The sequence below is a fragment of the Larimichthys crocea genome, chromosome XII, assembly GCF_000972845.2.
Source record: "Larimichthys crocea isolate SSNF chromosome XII, L_crocea_2.0, whole genome shotgun sequence".
NCBI classification, from domain to species: domain Eukaryota; kingdom Metazoa; phylum Chordata; class Actinopteri; family Sciaenidae; genus Larimichthys; species Larimichthys crocea.
Window position 1 is genome coordinate 16,096,510 of NC_040022.1, and position 16,421 is coordinate 16,112,930.

General features: G+C 41.8%; 2 protein-coding genes across 2 annotated transcripts; one reads left to right on the top strand and one right to left on the bottom strand.

The window, feature by feature from the left end:
• The first annotated feature begins 290 nt into the window (after positions 1-290).
• On the top strand, positions 291-5,375 carry LOC104929648 (BTB/POZ domain-containing protein 2). Its single transcript, XM_010744223.3, has 9 exons — positions 291-859; positions 975-1,094; positions 1,317-1,473; positions 2,260-2,365; positions 2,464-2,661; positions 2,794-2,986; positions 3,645-3,732; positions 3,832-3,978; positions 4,289-5,375. The coding sequence occupies exons 1-9, from the start codon at positions 303-305 to the stop codon at positions 4,448-4,450; spliced, it is 1,728 nt and encodes a 575-aa protein (XP_010742525.3). The 5' UTR covers positions 291-302; the 3' UTR covers positions 4,451-5,375.
• A 206-nt stretch (positions 5,376-5,581) lies between these two features.
• LOC104929646 (elongation factor 2) lies at positions 5,582-13,231 on the bottom strand. The gene is made up of 14 exons (XM_027285341.1): positions 13,071-13,231; positions 11,537-11,751; positions 10,289-10,470; positions 9,987-10,198; positions 9,719-9,894; positions 9,297-9,402; positions 8,661-8,913; positions 8,326-8,521; positions 8,088-8,211; positions 7,729-7,971; positions 7,196-7,549; positions 6,898-7,080; positions 6,616-6,748; positions 5,582-6,242 (listed from the first exon to the last, which is right to left on the bottom strand). The coding sequence occupies exons 1-14, from the start codon at positions 13,071-13,073 to the stop codon at positions 6,049-6,051; spliced, it is 2,574 nt and encodes an 857-aa protein (XP_027141142.1). The 5' UTR covers positions 13,074-13,231; the 3' UTR covers positions 5,582-6,048.
• Positions 13,232-16,421: the final 3,190 nt, after the last annotated feature.

Below are 16,421 nucleotides of genomic sequence, written 5' to 3' on the forward strand. Positions count from 1 at the left end.
TGTCCACTGGACAAATAAACAAATTAAATAATATAATTTATAATTAAATAAATTTGAACTAAAGAAGTGTTGACCTAAATGAACAGTTTTAAATTGCCCTCCATAGACAACTGCTGCCATAGCAAATCTTACTCTATAAAGTTGTCATTTTATTTAAAAGCAACAAACAGACGTCTAGCAGAGTGGTTACTATATATTAAGCACTGATGTGCAGATGGAGAGCATCGTGTAGTACCGATAATAAACACCGTGGGGCAGAAAAGGCAGCTAGGACTGTGAGACTACTAGAAATACATGAAGCGATGAAGTGCGTTGTTTACGCCTACACTAGGTTCAAGATGGCTGCTGGAGACAACAGCGGCAGGCCTCCTTGCCTTAATTTCTCCGGTCCGGGTCCTTTGGGAAACAGCCAGCCCAGCAACAGCGTTTTCTCAATGCCCGCATCCAACGGCGGAGCGGTCGGTGCGGGCGGTGGAGCACAGGGAGCAGCGAGGCGTCCCAACCCGCAGCTGGGGCCTGGCGGAGGAGACAGCAACGGTGTTTCGACCGGAGCTCAGCCGACTGCGCAGAACTCCCTGCAGCAGTCCGCTGCGGCAGGTGCTGCGGCAGCCGGAGCCATGGCCACCCCGGCGTCCAACATGGCAACCACCGCAGCGTCAAACGCGTCCCAGTCGGCGGCACCGACCGCCACTCCCGCAGCCGCGTCTGTGCTGGTGTACCGAGAACCAGTGTACAACTGGCAGGCGACGAAGAGCACCGTCAAGGAGAGATTTGCTTTCCTCTTCAACAACGAAGTGCTCAGTGACGTTCATTTTTTAGTGGGCAAGGGGATGGGGGTTCAGAGGATACCTGCGCACAGGTAAGTTAAGAGGATTAACCGCGACGTGAGCACTGAAAACATCAGCTTGCAAACTCTGGAAAAGACTTAACCCTGCCTGTTGTTCTTTGTTGTGGCTGACTGTCGGCGCTGTCAGGTTTGTTCTGGCTGTGGGGAGCGCAGTGTTTGATGCCATGTTCAACGGTGGGATGGCGACGACCTCGACGGAAATCGAGCTCCCTGATGTGGAACCAGCTGCTTTTCTGGCCCTGCTAAAGTAAGTGTGTGAGAGACAAGTGGGATTTTATTTAAACTGATTGTATGGCATAAAGTGGACATGCAAAATAATAATAATAATAATAATAATAATAATAATAATAATAATAATTAAGACCAGTCAAAGCAACTTAAAATAACATATCAATGCATGCATCATGTAATTATAGTATTGAAATCTCTAAATTGGAGCATCTTGTGTAACTTATTGTCCTTCCTGCAGGTTCCTCTACTCAGATGAGGTCCAGATCGGGCCTGAGACGGTGATGACAACACTATATACTGCTAAGAAGTACGCAGTGCCAGCACTGGAGGCTCACTGTGTGGAGTTCCTCAAGAAGAACCTGAGAGCAGACAATGCTTTCATGCTGCTCACACAGGTCTGCAACTAATGTTGACTTTCATGTGTAGCACTGATTGTACTGCATTTGTATCTAAATATGCCTTTCTCCAGATTCTTACATCTCCTAGAAGTTCATATTGTGTCAAACTGTCAGCATGATGAACAGAGAGTTTTTAACCCACAGATAGAGTTGTGTCTCACCTAAAATTTTGATATGACAGTAGAGTTTTGGTGCCATTACCAAAACAATTATTATACTTTTTTTTTGATAAATATAAATAGTTTTAATAGTTAAGTTTTTTGATAAACCACTTATTTATTTAGCAAAACAAGCCAAAGTTGTGAAATATTGCAAAAATGTGCCTAAATGCAGATTTGAATGATATAGTTTTGAAATTCTTTTTTTATTAGCTACAGTATAAAGTATAATAATTTTCCTCTATGTATTACGGTAGGAGCTAACAGTTATATCTCTCTTCTGTAAAACACTGTAGTAGAAGGTAGTGAGGCTGACTCAAAAAAGATAACCCAGAAGCTAGACATGCAAAGAATTATATATTTTAAATCAAAGACTAGGTAAACAAGATTACTAGTATGACTGGACATCTAATGCTAGCTTTCGATTTTTATCTGACTTTTATACTTGGTGATATGAACATATTTTCACATATTTCGGTCTGTCCCGAAAAACAGTATTAAGGTTTGAGATCCAGTCCTACTTGTACATTTAAGTGTATATATGCAATACAGCAGTTATTGAACTGTCATTCTTTTAAGTGCACGTTTGAATTGAACGTGTTCTGTGATGTTTTCCTTGTTTCAGGCACGGTTGTTTGATGAGCCTCAGCTTGCCAGCCTCTGTCTAGAAAACATTGATAAGAACACTGGAGATGCTCTCGCCGCGGAAGGCTTTACAGACATAGATCTGGGTAATGTCCCCTTGTGAATGTTGTCATCATTGCTGCATGTTGTTTTTCCAGAATGACAGCCTAACTGACTATTGATTTTTCATCCCTCCCTCCCTCAGATACATTGGTGGCAGTGTTGGAGAGGGACACTCTAGGGGTGAGGGAGGTGCGTTTGTTTGGTGCTGCGGTGCGTTGGGCAGAGGCAGAGGCTCACAGGCAGCAGTTGCAGCCCACGCCCGAGAACAAGCGCAAAGTCCTGGGCAAAGCTCTCACACTCATCCGCTTCCCTCTCATGACCATTGAGGAGTTTGCTGCAGGTGCACAGACACACAGTAAAACCAACGCTGTACTTTCGCTGTCAAGTTTTGTTTTCCTATTTGTTTCTTTGTCGATTCTTCTCACACACACACCCTGAACTTGTCCTTGGGTCTTGTTATTGTCTCCTTCAGGTCCAGCCCAGTCCAGTATTTTGACTGATAGAGAGGTGGTGAGTCTCTTCCTCCACTTCACAGTAAATCCAAAGCCTCGTGTAGACTTCATCGACCGTCCTCGCTGCTGCCTCCGCGGAAAGGAGTGCAGCATCACGCGTTTTGGACAAGTGGAGAGCCGCTGGGGTTATAGCGGGACAAGTGACCGCATACGGTGAGTCAGGAGCAGACTTTAATAACAGGCTGACTCATTTTTACAAAAATAGACTCGAGGCACATTAATTAAATGCAAATAATTATTTAGTCATTATTTATGGGCTAAAAAAATATTTTAGTCAATGAAGAAAATTACATGAAAGTCAGTGAAAGTTGACTTCCAGAGTTTAAGAATATAAGAAAATAACACTGCCAACATTTCCCAGATTCCACGCTCAAACTTAATATCATTTTTTTATCAATGTAAAATCTCTGGGACTTTATCAAAGGCAAAGAAACATAGAAAAACATCTGTTGTCCTGCTTTCATCACAGGAAAGATTATTTACTCCTCAGTGTCTTGGTTGTCAGAAGCCAGCATGGATTAGCACAGGTGTAACGAATAACATTAATGATGGCTCTGTTCCAGAGCCCCAGTTTTGCATGTTGGCTCACTGAGACTGAATCATTCTTGATAACCTTACATCTGTGCTTTTTCTGTTATGACAACTCAAAATGTTTGGTTTGTGACTAGAAAATGACACAATAAATCATAAACTAATAATTCTAAATTCTAAATATTAAACAAACATTGTTTTGTTGTAGAAATGAATACAATAACACTTCATGTTGTACATATACCTTCCTTGATATATTCCTGTTTTATTTTTCTTCCAGGTTCTCAGTAAACAGAAGGATATTTGTGGTTGGGTTCGGTCTCTACGGTTCTATACATGGACCCACAGACTACCAAGTTAACATACAGGTGTGGACACGAACCCTTTCAGAGATGTTCATGTTGTGTCCGGTGCATGTCTTAGGCATGTTGTATAACCTATTTTGTCTGTTCTCTCTCTCAATGCAGATCATCCACACAGACAGTAACACGGTGCTGGGTCAGAATGATACAGGCTTCAGCTGTGATGGTTCAGCCAACACCTTCAGAGTCATGTTCAAAGAACCAGTGGAGATATTACCCAACGTTAACTACACTGCCTGTGCTACACTGAAGGTCAGTGACATGTTACTTATAATACCAGATACACATGTGCTGTTTAGGAGTGCTTTCCCGTCCAGAAAAAGATAGGACTGCTAATAATGATCATTGATGATATGCAGATTTAAGATAAAGGCTAAAGACTTGCTTTGTAAAATGTCAAAAAACCCTGAAAAATGGTGATCACAGTTTTGCACAGCCTTTAGATTGCTTTATTGTTTGACCAACCAAATCAAAATAAATTCAATTTCCTCTCACAGAGGACTAAAAATATCTAATCTATCACTCTGCAGCAGTGTATTAACCCACTCTGTCTGTCTCGCAGGGTCCAGACTCTCATTATGGTACTAAAGGAATGCGCAAGGTAACACATGAATCATCATCCACCGGCACGAAGACGTGTTTCACATTCTGCTACGCAGCGGGCAACAACAACGGCACTTCTGTAGAGGACGGACAGATTCCTGAGGTCATCTTCTACACATAGTCACCTCCGACGCAGCAAAGATCTTCCATGAAATGTGACAACCTGAAACCAGCGCGGGGCCACACCCCAGCAGCCGTACTGGGGATTATTCTCTCAGACATCATACTATTCCCTCCATATAGTGCACTACTGTTGACCACATGGGAGGTCAAATAGTCGTAAAGCGATGTAGGTCACTACATGGGGCGTAGCTTGTCATTTGAGATGCTGTCTCTCTCTTTTTCAGCAGCTTCCTTTTATCCCCTTGTGTTGTAGTGATGCCAGCCTCTGAATCAGACATGACTGTAACCGACTCCACATGGGAAGGATAGAGGGAGGGAGGAGCCTCTCAGATTTTTCACAGTATTGATGTCACTGCTGTGGATTGACGGCGTAAGGCTTGACACTGAATTCTACTTAAGCTGTACAATTCCCCTTCCTGTACTCCGCAGCATTAATGCAAAGGAGAGCCGCAACTGTATGAATGTACAGTATATCAGATTTGCCAAGACAAGTTCGTCATCACCAATCAGTGCAGACCAGCATTTCACTCAGTCCCACGTAAGGTGTAACTCCCATAGACCTCATAGGCTTTATGAACTCTTGGTGAATTTGAACTTCATATTAATCTTAACAACATGATTATGGTAAGCAATTTTCGGGTTTCTACATACAGTACAATCTGTGATATCTTGTGTCCTTGCTTGGTAGTTGCCTATACCCAAGATACCTTGCACTTCTCAGCCTTGCATATGTTCATTTGGTTGTTCTATGGATGCACACTAACTCTTCAGATATGTTTCTTTTTAGCTTTGTTTTAAAAAGTGTGGGCGGAAAAGCTTTCCCTCTTGGTGCGGAAGTTAAAGGGTTGTATATTAAAGTGGCATTTATTAACATTATCTATGTAACTTGAAATAACTATTGATTAAAGAGTGAGGAAAATGTATTGTGGTGCCTGTTTCTTTGGGAAATAGCCTAGTAGTGACAGTTTGAGATGAGAAGGTCGATACCTCTCGTATAGCAGCTGGTGAGCTTAGCATAAGATGCGAAAGGGGCATCGATTATCTCATCTAGCCTACTGCCTCAAAGCCAGTATTTCCTAAATTATTACCTTAAGCCGACCAAAGAAATAACAGAATTTCAGGAGTCACATTTCTTCATGAGTTGAATGTTTTTATTAATCCACTGAACAAAGGTCCAATCCAGTGAGTTTGACTTCTGTAACACTTTATGGTGGTTTTCATGGTTCTATTTGGCCATGATTCATTTAAATATGAATTATTGCAGCAGTATCACAGTGCACTGTACAGGCCCATCCTGGCAGATGAGAGGGATGGGAAGAGGGATGATGTGGAGGAATAAACAAGAGATACAACTGCTTTGATCCAATTGTTCCCCAAAACCCTCACCCTAGGCACTTGGTGTACTGTAGCTGTGAAATGAAAATAGCGTTGTTGCTTCCACTAGCCTACAACAAAAGCTTAAACTTTGTTTCTGCTCCAGACTGAAAGTCAAAACAATTCGTGCAATGTATCTTTAAGAATGTGCAAAGATTTAAAGTGCCCACAGGGTAGGGTTTAGAGATTCATTTGGTATTTTTAATAATCCGGGTTCAGTGTTTACAGTTTGTCCAAGTAGTTGTCAAGGGCAGGGATGCCCTCTTTCAGACCTTTGCGTTTCCTAATTTCAGCAACAACCTGGAAGGGTCGGGTGGTGGCGTCGCTGGGGTTTCCCTGGAGAATCTGCCAGTGGTCAAATACACACTGAGGGAAGGCCTGGCCTCCAGTGTTGCTGCGCAGGTCAGCGGTGAACCCTGGAGGGAATAAAGACATCAGAAAAATAAACCCCTGTGACCATGATTCTCAAAAAAATTACAATGGAACTACTACACGTTTTTAGTGTCAAGTAGTTTAAGTGCCCTCTGTAAAACTTCCCATAGATCCTCTAATTTTCAGCTGCTCTTTAAAAATCTGTACAGCTGAGTTGTAGAGCTTTACAACAGTTTCAGCATTTATAAATTGAAGTCTTTCTATATGAGTGCTCCTCTAAAATTACCAACCAAGACCAAATGAATAAATAAAGTGAATTATTAAAAAACTAAACATATTGTTCTTTCGATAGAATTACACTGGGTGAATGTGTAAAATATCTAGAACGGTCATACACTATTTATCACACAAACCCACCAAAGGACTCGTTGACAGGGAGGTAGGCTTTCACCACAAACATGGGAGTGCCCATCACTTGGGATTCCTCGAACACGTGACCTCGTTTCCTGTTTAGCACACCATAGATCCCACCGACCACCTGCTCTGGGCACTGCACAGACAAAGAGGCACAGCAGTCAAACATGTAAACAAGCAGCAAGACAATACAGTCATAGTCCAAAGTCCAAAACGTAGATGTATGAAATGACATTTTCTTTTCATTTCATAGTTTAGGTGTGTACTCTGTAGGTAGATACACACCTGTATCTCCACCAGGTACACAGGCTCCATGAGTCGTGGCTGAGCAGTGAGCTGGCAGGCGTACAGGACCCTACGAGCTGTGGGAATAATCTGTCCTCCACCACGGTGGATGGCGTCTGCGTGCAGCGTCACATCATGAATTTCAAAGCGAATTGCACGCATATTTTCCTCACATAGAGCGCCCTGCAGGATGAAGGCAGAGACTGGAAGCTTATTATCAGAAATACTTAAGCATACACTATATACTGCATAATATCTGAACAGTGATCACACACATTTAAAATGTACTGCCACCCACCTCTTTAGTTGCCCACTGGAAACCGGCTACCACACTGTCCTTGATCTCGTTGAGGTACTGAACTCCCTTTGTCATGTCTATGAGCAGATTGGCCCCACTTCCGTCTGGACCGAAGCACCAGATCTTCCTGGCTTCTGTCACCTCCCACTCATACTTGTCTGCGAGGTAACGTGCACGAGCCTTGAGCTCCTGACGAGCGGTGACATCCCCCTTCTCGATATCTTCAGCTAAGCCATCGGGGAAGGGACGCGACTTCATGAAGAGACGATTGTGTTTGTTGGGGGACTTGGACAGACACATCTGGTCTGATTCTTCCATCACTGTCTCTCTGTAAGACACGACTGGATCTGATTTCTGGAAAGAGATGAAAAAAAAAGTGAGTATAATGATCCCCTTTATAAAAGCTCTTACAGCAAACATACGTTATTTTGTGCTATATCAAACTATTTCCTAATTTCTTTTTGATTTAGCACGGCAACAGAGATTTGTCTGACACCTAGCCAGCATCTCATCCTCTGATTTCCTTGTCTGACCTTCAGTGGAATGCAGGCGTGGTCCTCCTCCAGGTCTTTCAGGCAGATCTCCAGATGCAGCTCTCCTGCTCCAGCGACGATGTGCTCCCCGGACTCCTCGATGATGCACTGCACCATGGGGTCAGACTTGGCCAGACGCTTCAGGCCCTCCACCAGCTTGGGCAGGTCAGCAGGGTTCTTGGCCTCCACGGCAACTCGGACCACAGGGCTTACACTGAACTTCATCACCCTCATGTTGTGGGACTGTGGACAAAACCAGAGTTACCAAGCTAAAAGACTTGCAAACAGCAAGCAACAACTCAGTATGAATAACTCAGCATGCACTGGTATTTGAACAACAGAAAAAGGCAATACGCTACTTGTTCAAAGGTGGTAATGGTCCCTGTCTTAACCAGGAACTGGTCTACTCCAACGAGACCCACGATGTTGCCACATGGGACATCTTCAATAGGCTCCACATACCGGCCCATCATCAGAATGGTCCTGGATGGATGGAAACAAGGACATGGTTATAATAAAGTTATTAACAAATACATTTGTTAGTTGCTACACAAATACAAATAATATGTGTCGTGATTTGTCCATAAACACACTCACCTCTGGATGGGTTTGATGTAAAGGTCCTCCTTCTTGCCAGGGCTGAAGTTTGGCCCCATGATGCGCACCTTCAGGCCAGTGGACACACAGCCAGAGAACACACGACCAAAAGCGTAGAATCGACCTTTGTCGGTGGTCGGGACCATCTTGGAAATGTACATCATCAGAGGAGCCTTTGGATCGCAGTTCTTAATACCTGAGGAGACAGCAGAGACAGTGAGCCCTCAACATAGTATAGCCAAAATAAAGCTTATGAATTATTATTACTATGAAACCACATCATCAAAATTCTCCATATCAGATGATATCTTCTCCAGAGGAAATGTTTCACTGACCCATGGCAGCCTCGTCATCTCCTGGCCCTTCATAAAGCAGCTCACAGCGGTATTTCTGTGCAGTGACGGGAGAGGGCAGGTGGATGGTGATCATTTGGAGCAGGGCCTCTCCGGCAGGCAGCCAGCGACGCATCACAGCCTTCAGCAGGGGCTTCCCCTCTTTCTCCTTGTCCTCTGCGTCTAGTTTGACGTCCAGCTTCTCAATTAGTTTGGCTGTCTCGTCTTTCTTGAAATTCATGATGGCATCAAACACCTTGGACAAGGAGAGAGAAACAAACTCAAACTGGAGCTCTTAAAGTCAGTGTAACTTTTTAAAGTACTTGTGAACAGTTTTATGTTATCTTTCAAATTATTCTGTTGATTGAAACAATACTGATAAAAATGGGTGCAGTCTTTTTAAGTCCATTTACAGTATTTTAGTGTCCTCCAGGTTGTATGCAATTACTGTCAACCACAGCGTGTTTTTTTGTTGCTACCACTAGGAGGTGCTACAGTCAGAAATATTCAAATCCTACATGTAGTCATTTTAAATACATTTTAACAATACAGTGACATATGATGGTCATCATAAAAATTAAGTCCTGACTTATTTAACATATACATTGTAGGCTTATGTCACTTTTGTTCGCCATTCACCTTAAAGATGGGGTCCAGAACGAGCTGGCAAAAGGTGCGGGGAAGCTTCTGGCCATCAGGACCGGTGGCAGTCTTACTGAACTTGCCAGTCTTTGGGTCAAAATATCTGTGTATATAAATTATCGTAAAACATCATGGCACTCAAATGACTGACATCTATCTTATAATCTTAGTTTCTAATCTAATTTAGTTTTAATTTAGCAACACATACCAGTTACAAATTATGAAGCGAGTGTTCAGGTTTTTCAAGAGCAACATAACATTTGAAAATCTTCGAAAAATTGTGGTGGCATTGATGTAGAAGTGTACGCCAGAGTGTGGTCTGTACACGGTGACATCACTGTTGTGCATGGTTGCAGCCTTGTGTTAAGTTACTCCTTTATATTATGTGAAGCATACTTCTGTCTGTATATCGTGTTTACCTGTCTCCCCACAGTTTCTTCATCATGTCATCCACTTTCTTACACCTCTCTGCTGGTCCTAGCTTAGACTCTCCTTTTGTGAACTTAGCCACATACATCTCTGCAAACTGCTTCAAGGTGAAAGCCCAGCCATGGAGGCCAGAGCCAAACCCAACTGTACCAATAACAGGGTCAATCTGAGGGGAGGAAAAGTTTTCTTAATCACAGCTATATTAAATGGATAGCAACATTTCCCAGCCATGTCTTTGTGTTTGAGCCTCTGCCTCACCATGATGTTCCCCATTGGTCCCCCCTCATCTTCTCCATAGGTGGAGATAATGACGTTGACATTCTCCACAATACGCTGAAAGGTCTGGAAGAGCTCATCTGTCTCCAGCTGCAGCTCAAGTAGAGCCCGGTCCATCTTGTTCATCATCAGAACCGGCTTGATGCGCTCAGCGATGGCCTGTCGCAGTACGGTCTCAGTCTGCACACACACACCTTTAAAAGGAAAGAAACAGCTGAGCCCGGGTGAAAAGTAAGAGTGTGTGTAGGATGTCGAGGTGAGCGTGTCAGCCATTATTTAATTACCTGAGACACAATCCACCACCACAAGGGCTCCGTCGGTTACCCTGAGGGCAGCAGTGACCTCTGAGGAGAAGTCAACGTGACCCGGAGAATCAATCAGGTTGATGAGGAAGCCGTTTCCATCTTTACTCTGTTTGATAAATGCCAGGTCGTTTTCTCCAAGCTCATAGTACATGGAGATAGCCCTAAATAACAGAAAGGGAACAGGAAAAGGCTGGAGACATGTTCTCTGTTCAACTATGGCTACCATAATAAACTACCAACATTAAAATAAATGTAATCTAAATTTATAAAATCATCACATTGTCCTGACTGGAATGATTTCAGTAAATATTTAGTGATTTAGTCCTGAGTGGATTTTTGAAAATGCAGCATCTCCACTCCACAATAGATCTTTGAACATGATATTTAAATATAGGAACTAAAAAATTCAGAGGATACCAAAACATGGGACTAACTAGAATAAGTCCAGGAATAAACAAGTGTTCTGTCTTTACAACTGTATTTCTGAGATTATTGTTTAATTAAATAAGAGATCAAATTCTATTAACAACCTGCAAACAAAGCAAATACTGTGATTATGCCGAGTGCACAACTTCCAAATTTGCTAACAGGAAAACAGCCAGTAGTGTCTTAGAAAGGAATTTAGAAATTTTGGCCATGTTAATTTATCAAATATAAATAACATAAAAATATACAAAAATATCTAACATAAAATGTGAAACGTGTGGTGTCTTATAGTGGTATAGTCTGAAATAAAGACATAACTTGAACCAAATCACACATATTTATATTTAATTGTTCTTCCCAATAAACTTGTGTAAGTGATTCTCTGCAACTGACTTCATGTACATTTGAAATTTAAAGTCATTTTTTTCCTAAATTAGCATCTTATAATGAATGATGTGGTGCTGCCATTTCTGCCAAAGTTAGAACAGTTTTGGTGATTTCCATTGAGAGGTCTCTGCCTGTGCTGTTTTCTCTGAGCTCCTTGCACTAGTTTGACCTGGGCGGGGTTCAGTTGGAGTTCCTATGCACCAGTCAGAACTAAATCTGTCACCTTATGTTGTCAATCAATCTGATCAAACTATGATCCACACAGTCCTGATGAAGTAGTTGAGTTTTTGAGGGTTAAAATATGTGTCCTCCAGCTGCTTATGTGATAGAGAAATACGCAAGTGTTCACCATCTTTAATATGTTGCACAGAAGACACAGAGCTGTGTCTAAACCCTCTCCTCTGACCCACATACGTTGATTTGATGGTGATGCAGCGCTCCTGCTCATCTTTGCGCGTGTCTGTGAAGCGGGTCTCTCCGGCACGCGCTGAAGCAATGATCCCCGCTTTGGACACCAGGGAGTCAGTCAGAGTGGACTTCCCATGATCCACGTGGGCAATCACAGACATGTTCCTGATGTTGGACTTTTTGTCCATGATGGCACGGATCTGATCCACAGTGAAGTTCACCTGTTGGGGGGTTGAGGGGGGGGGGGGGGGGGTGGGGGGGGGGGGGGGGGGGGGGGGGAGTATATTCATCCATTTTACAACCAGCAACCTTCATTTTATCCATTATATGTGTCTATTTATTTATGTCTACTACCAGAGCTCTTTCCAAGTGGAGTTATAAAAAGAAAGACATGTTGGAAATTGAATCCATCGGCCTGACCAAGTGGAGGATGGGGTGTGGGCCCCCCACATGAAGACTTTACCTTCTGGTTTCTAACCAAGTGACAGATCAGAAATTACTGAGTCACCACTCATGCTGCAAGCTGAATGGGCCGAGCTGTGCCATTTCACAATCACAAGGGGACAAAATGCCTTCATTACATACCTTCAATTCCCCTTAAACTCTTGACATTAAGGTGAAATGAACTTTAACAGACCACTCAGAAAGAAACACACAGTCTGCCTTTATTTAAGTGTTAGGTTAAAACCACTTAGTTTAAGGAATGTTTCAGTTTGCAATCCTTTTTTTTTTTAGATGATTCAATATTTCACGCCTCATGGTGTGTTACAGAAGCTATAGCTATTTTCACTGTTGGCCTATGTTAGACTGTGTTAAGAGTGTTAATATGGACACAGAACAAGGATCTGGCACTATTTAACTCAATTACTATCACGTTATGTATTCAACCTACATAATAATTATAGACACTAAAATTAAGGATGTCCATGAGACAATTAAAGCCTCTTATATCACCCTTTTAATCCATTCTAAGCTGTAATTAATCGCCATTCACCTTTCTATGTATTACAATTATATATATCTGTGACGTACAGCTCTAGCCCCGTAATAACATATTTTGTCGGAGTTATGTAGTCATGACGCAATCTGATCTGTAAATCTGAAATCTATCATTTTATAACAAAGTTATATCACCACTTTTGTGTTATACGTGTCGGGAGCATGTGTGCCTGTCTGTAACACAGCTCCCTGACACGATATTTCTGCAGTCATGCGACAGAAGCAGCTTGATATTAGAGGCTTTCCTATGAACGTCACAGTGAGGCCGTGCAGTCAAGGCCACAGCCCTGCAGCTTTATCAGCCGGCTTGCTGCGCATGTTGTAACCGATCGCATATAGAGTCTTTATGTGATCACATAACACCAAACACGCATCGGCATCCGTCTCACATACACCTGAAACTTTAGCCCGTCGCACCGACACCGTTACAATAACCATACATGACGGTTGTTGAGGTGGAGCGTCTGACAGCCCGCTGGTCACCTGCTCCACTTAGATTAAATACAGTTATATGAACATGTAAGCCCGTGTGTGCACTCACCATTTTGTCTGCAGATAGTTGGTCTTTGCTTGTGTCGGTTTATTGCTGTAAACACTGCCTTTGAGGACAGGCAGTCCCGGCGGTGACAGGAGAGACGCTTCTGCTGCTGCTGCTGCTGCTGCTGCGGCTGTGGCTGCCGTGTAAATGTGCAGGGCGGAGGCAGAGGCAGCAGGGGGCGCTGCTGCTCAGCGGCGTGGTGTTATATCAGATTTCTATGGATGTTTGCCCACTGCTGCGCTGCTGGATTACTGGACACTGTTTATATCCCTATTTAAAGGACCAATGTGCAACACTAAGGGGGATCTATTTACAGAATATAGCTGAATGAAATATAATACGCATATGTGTGCTTTTAATTGTGGATAATAAAAACTGTTACCTTACATTATTGTTGTTTATGTTACCTCAGAATGAGTCTGTACTGTATATCTACAGAAGGAGCGGGTCCTCCTCCATAAAGTCCACCATTTTGAACGACCATGTTTCTACAGCAGCCTAGAATGGACAAACTTTGCCTTTTTCATCGCCATTTCATTTCATTTCAATTCATAGCCACTGTTGTTTCCTTCACGCTAGTAAGGAAAAGGTGAGGTTGAGGAGCGACTACACTACAACTACACATCAGCAGCCACACTGCTAAATGCCACTAAATCCTACACACTGGTTTTTTAACCAATGCACAAACAAAAATGTGGTAAAAATTTCGTTAAATTTTATTCACAACGCTTGTATGTAGTATTGTATTTTATTTCTTTAGCTTATTTTTATCCTTTATGTCTAGTGGTGTTGATTCTGTATTAACCTACATGACAAATATCTATAGCTATATATCTAATAGCAAATATCTTGTTTTTGTTCTTTTGTAAATCATATCACTCTTACACAATCTAGGAATGCTATTCATACTGCATACACTGTTATATAATCTACTTCATGAACAGCAGCCTACTACATGAACCCTATTTATTTCAGTACTTTTTGCCCTCTGTAACAATGCACTAGTCTTATTATTATTCTCTCTACAGATGTTGTTTATTTATATAGATCTATATATTTATATATTCTTTTCTTGTACATAGTAGTTTCATGTTTATATTTCGACCTGTTAACCTTTTTGTCCTTGTTTTATATGTGTTGTAACCAACGAATCAAAAAGACTTGATATTAATAATCCTATTCAAATAAAGAATGAAGCACTGTGGTATTTTTAAGACTATATTTCAAGCATGAAACCTCTAAAAGTTCACAGGTTTGACTGATGACATTTAATTAATTGCTCTCTTTCAAAGTGCAAATTAAAAAATGTACCTTGTGAAAGCCATAACTTATTATAGTATCATTGTGATTTATTTATTATAGTGTTATACTGTGATATTTTGTGCAACATTATATTTTTAATATCTGGGTAACATGTATAAATATAATATAAATATCTATAATACATGGGTGGTGTGTGTATGTGTGTGTGTGTGTGTGTGTGTGTGTGTGTGTGTGTGTGTGTGTGTGTTTAAGTATTCATGATGTACAAAAAGCTTGTATAAATATATGGATGACCAAGATTCATTGTTTTCTGCAGCACTGTTATTGCAGCACTAGCTATTGTAAACATGTAGAGGTTGATATGATGAAATTCAACACGGCTGCCATGTAATAAATGTACTGACATGACATTAGATGTTTGAGGAGCTTCATTATTTCAGTGTTGTGCTCAAATGTTGCACATTCCTAAATTAATATTTCAGTAGTAATCTTCATCACTGGGAACGAGGAAAAGTGTAAAGATGCCCGAAGTCATATATCTTGGCGAGGCAGCTGGTAAGTATTCAAACACAAACTGTGCAGTCTCTTCAGCAGATGGATATAAATCAAATAGGCCCACACTTGCATGCGTCTCAGTTGTGTTCAAACAAACATCACAGAGATAACCAGATGGATCCATTCATACAACTCCTACATCAAGTTTGTGTGATTAATCAGGGAAAAATGGAAACAAACTTTCTTATGCAGACAGTTTGGAGCTTGAGGAAAGGCCACACTGTCATGTTAATTAAAATGTTTTATTCCAGAGTTGTCAAACTCATTTTAGTTCAAGGGCCACATACAGCCCAATGTGATCTCAAGTGGACTGAACCAGTAAAATCATTGCATAATGACTTATGAATAACAAGTACATGCTGAACATGTTAACAATTAATGAACCTGCCAATCACAAAAAAATATGAACAGCCTGAAAAAATAAACAATTCATGAATCTCCCATGCACCATGTTCAACATCCTTAAAGACTACAATGTCTAGGTTTAGTAAGGCTGAACCCAAATCCAGACACTGGATAGGCATAAGGTGAAACAAGGAAACCAGGCAGAGTCCTGAGAGAGGGAAAACAAGGGATGGGAGCTGACTGATGGGCTTGGTAAATGGTGAGACGGGAAAGTAGGTACAATTCTCCCAGACAGACAAACAAACAAACTGACCGGGCTGTTACAAAACTATAATTCTAAGCAGAAATTGTAGCATGAAAACAAACCACGAGTAGAGCTATGATTCACTAAGGGACCAGAGCTCTTGTAGGCAGAAGAGACTGCTTGATAGCAGACAGGTGTGCTGATTGCAGATGATTGGCAAGTGTGAAGAGAGAGTAGAGCCAGGGAGGCAGTGAAAAACACACCCAAACAAACACAACCACAGACAGACAGAGACAGACAGTGGAAAAAGGGAAACACAGAGGCATGACTGTGGCCATGGCACACAAGAAGTATTCATTTTTTCAGAGATCCTCGGGATCACGGTGGTTCGGCCAGCATGCTGTTGAAAGTTAGAGTTGAGAATAGATAAGGATAGGGAGAGTTGAGAATGACTCATCAACACCATGAATGAATATGGACAGCTGAGCAACATCTGTAATATCTGTGCTCTCATCAATTGCAACCAAAAATGGAACGAATTACTCCAGCAAGAGCCAAAACCCTAACTTCCACAGAGTTACTTGTCAGGCTGAAAGGTGCTGTGGAGCACCAAGCACACTGGCTTCCCACTTACCTCTGTGAATAAAGAGGAATTGCTCTATTTTTCTTAGAAAACCTGACTCAACTTTTCTCCTGTTTGACAATGTTGTGGCACTTTGCCTGGACATAAACGCTATTATTAGGGCAGCGGGACACCCACTTGACAAATTATAAATGACATTTTCATGCATTTTACTGAAACATTGGACTGAATGACTTCTTTGCAAATCTTTAAAGTCATCCAGTGGGCTGGACTGGACTTGCAGGCTAGTTTGAGCCACTGCCTCGCATGTTTGACACCCCTAGTTTATCTTCTCTATAGTGTCTATTTTAGTACATGTCAGATT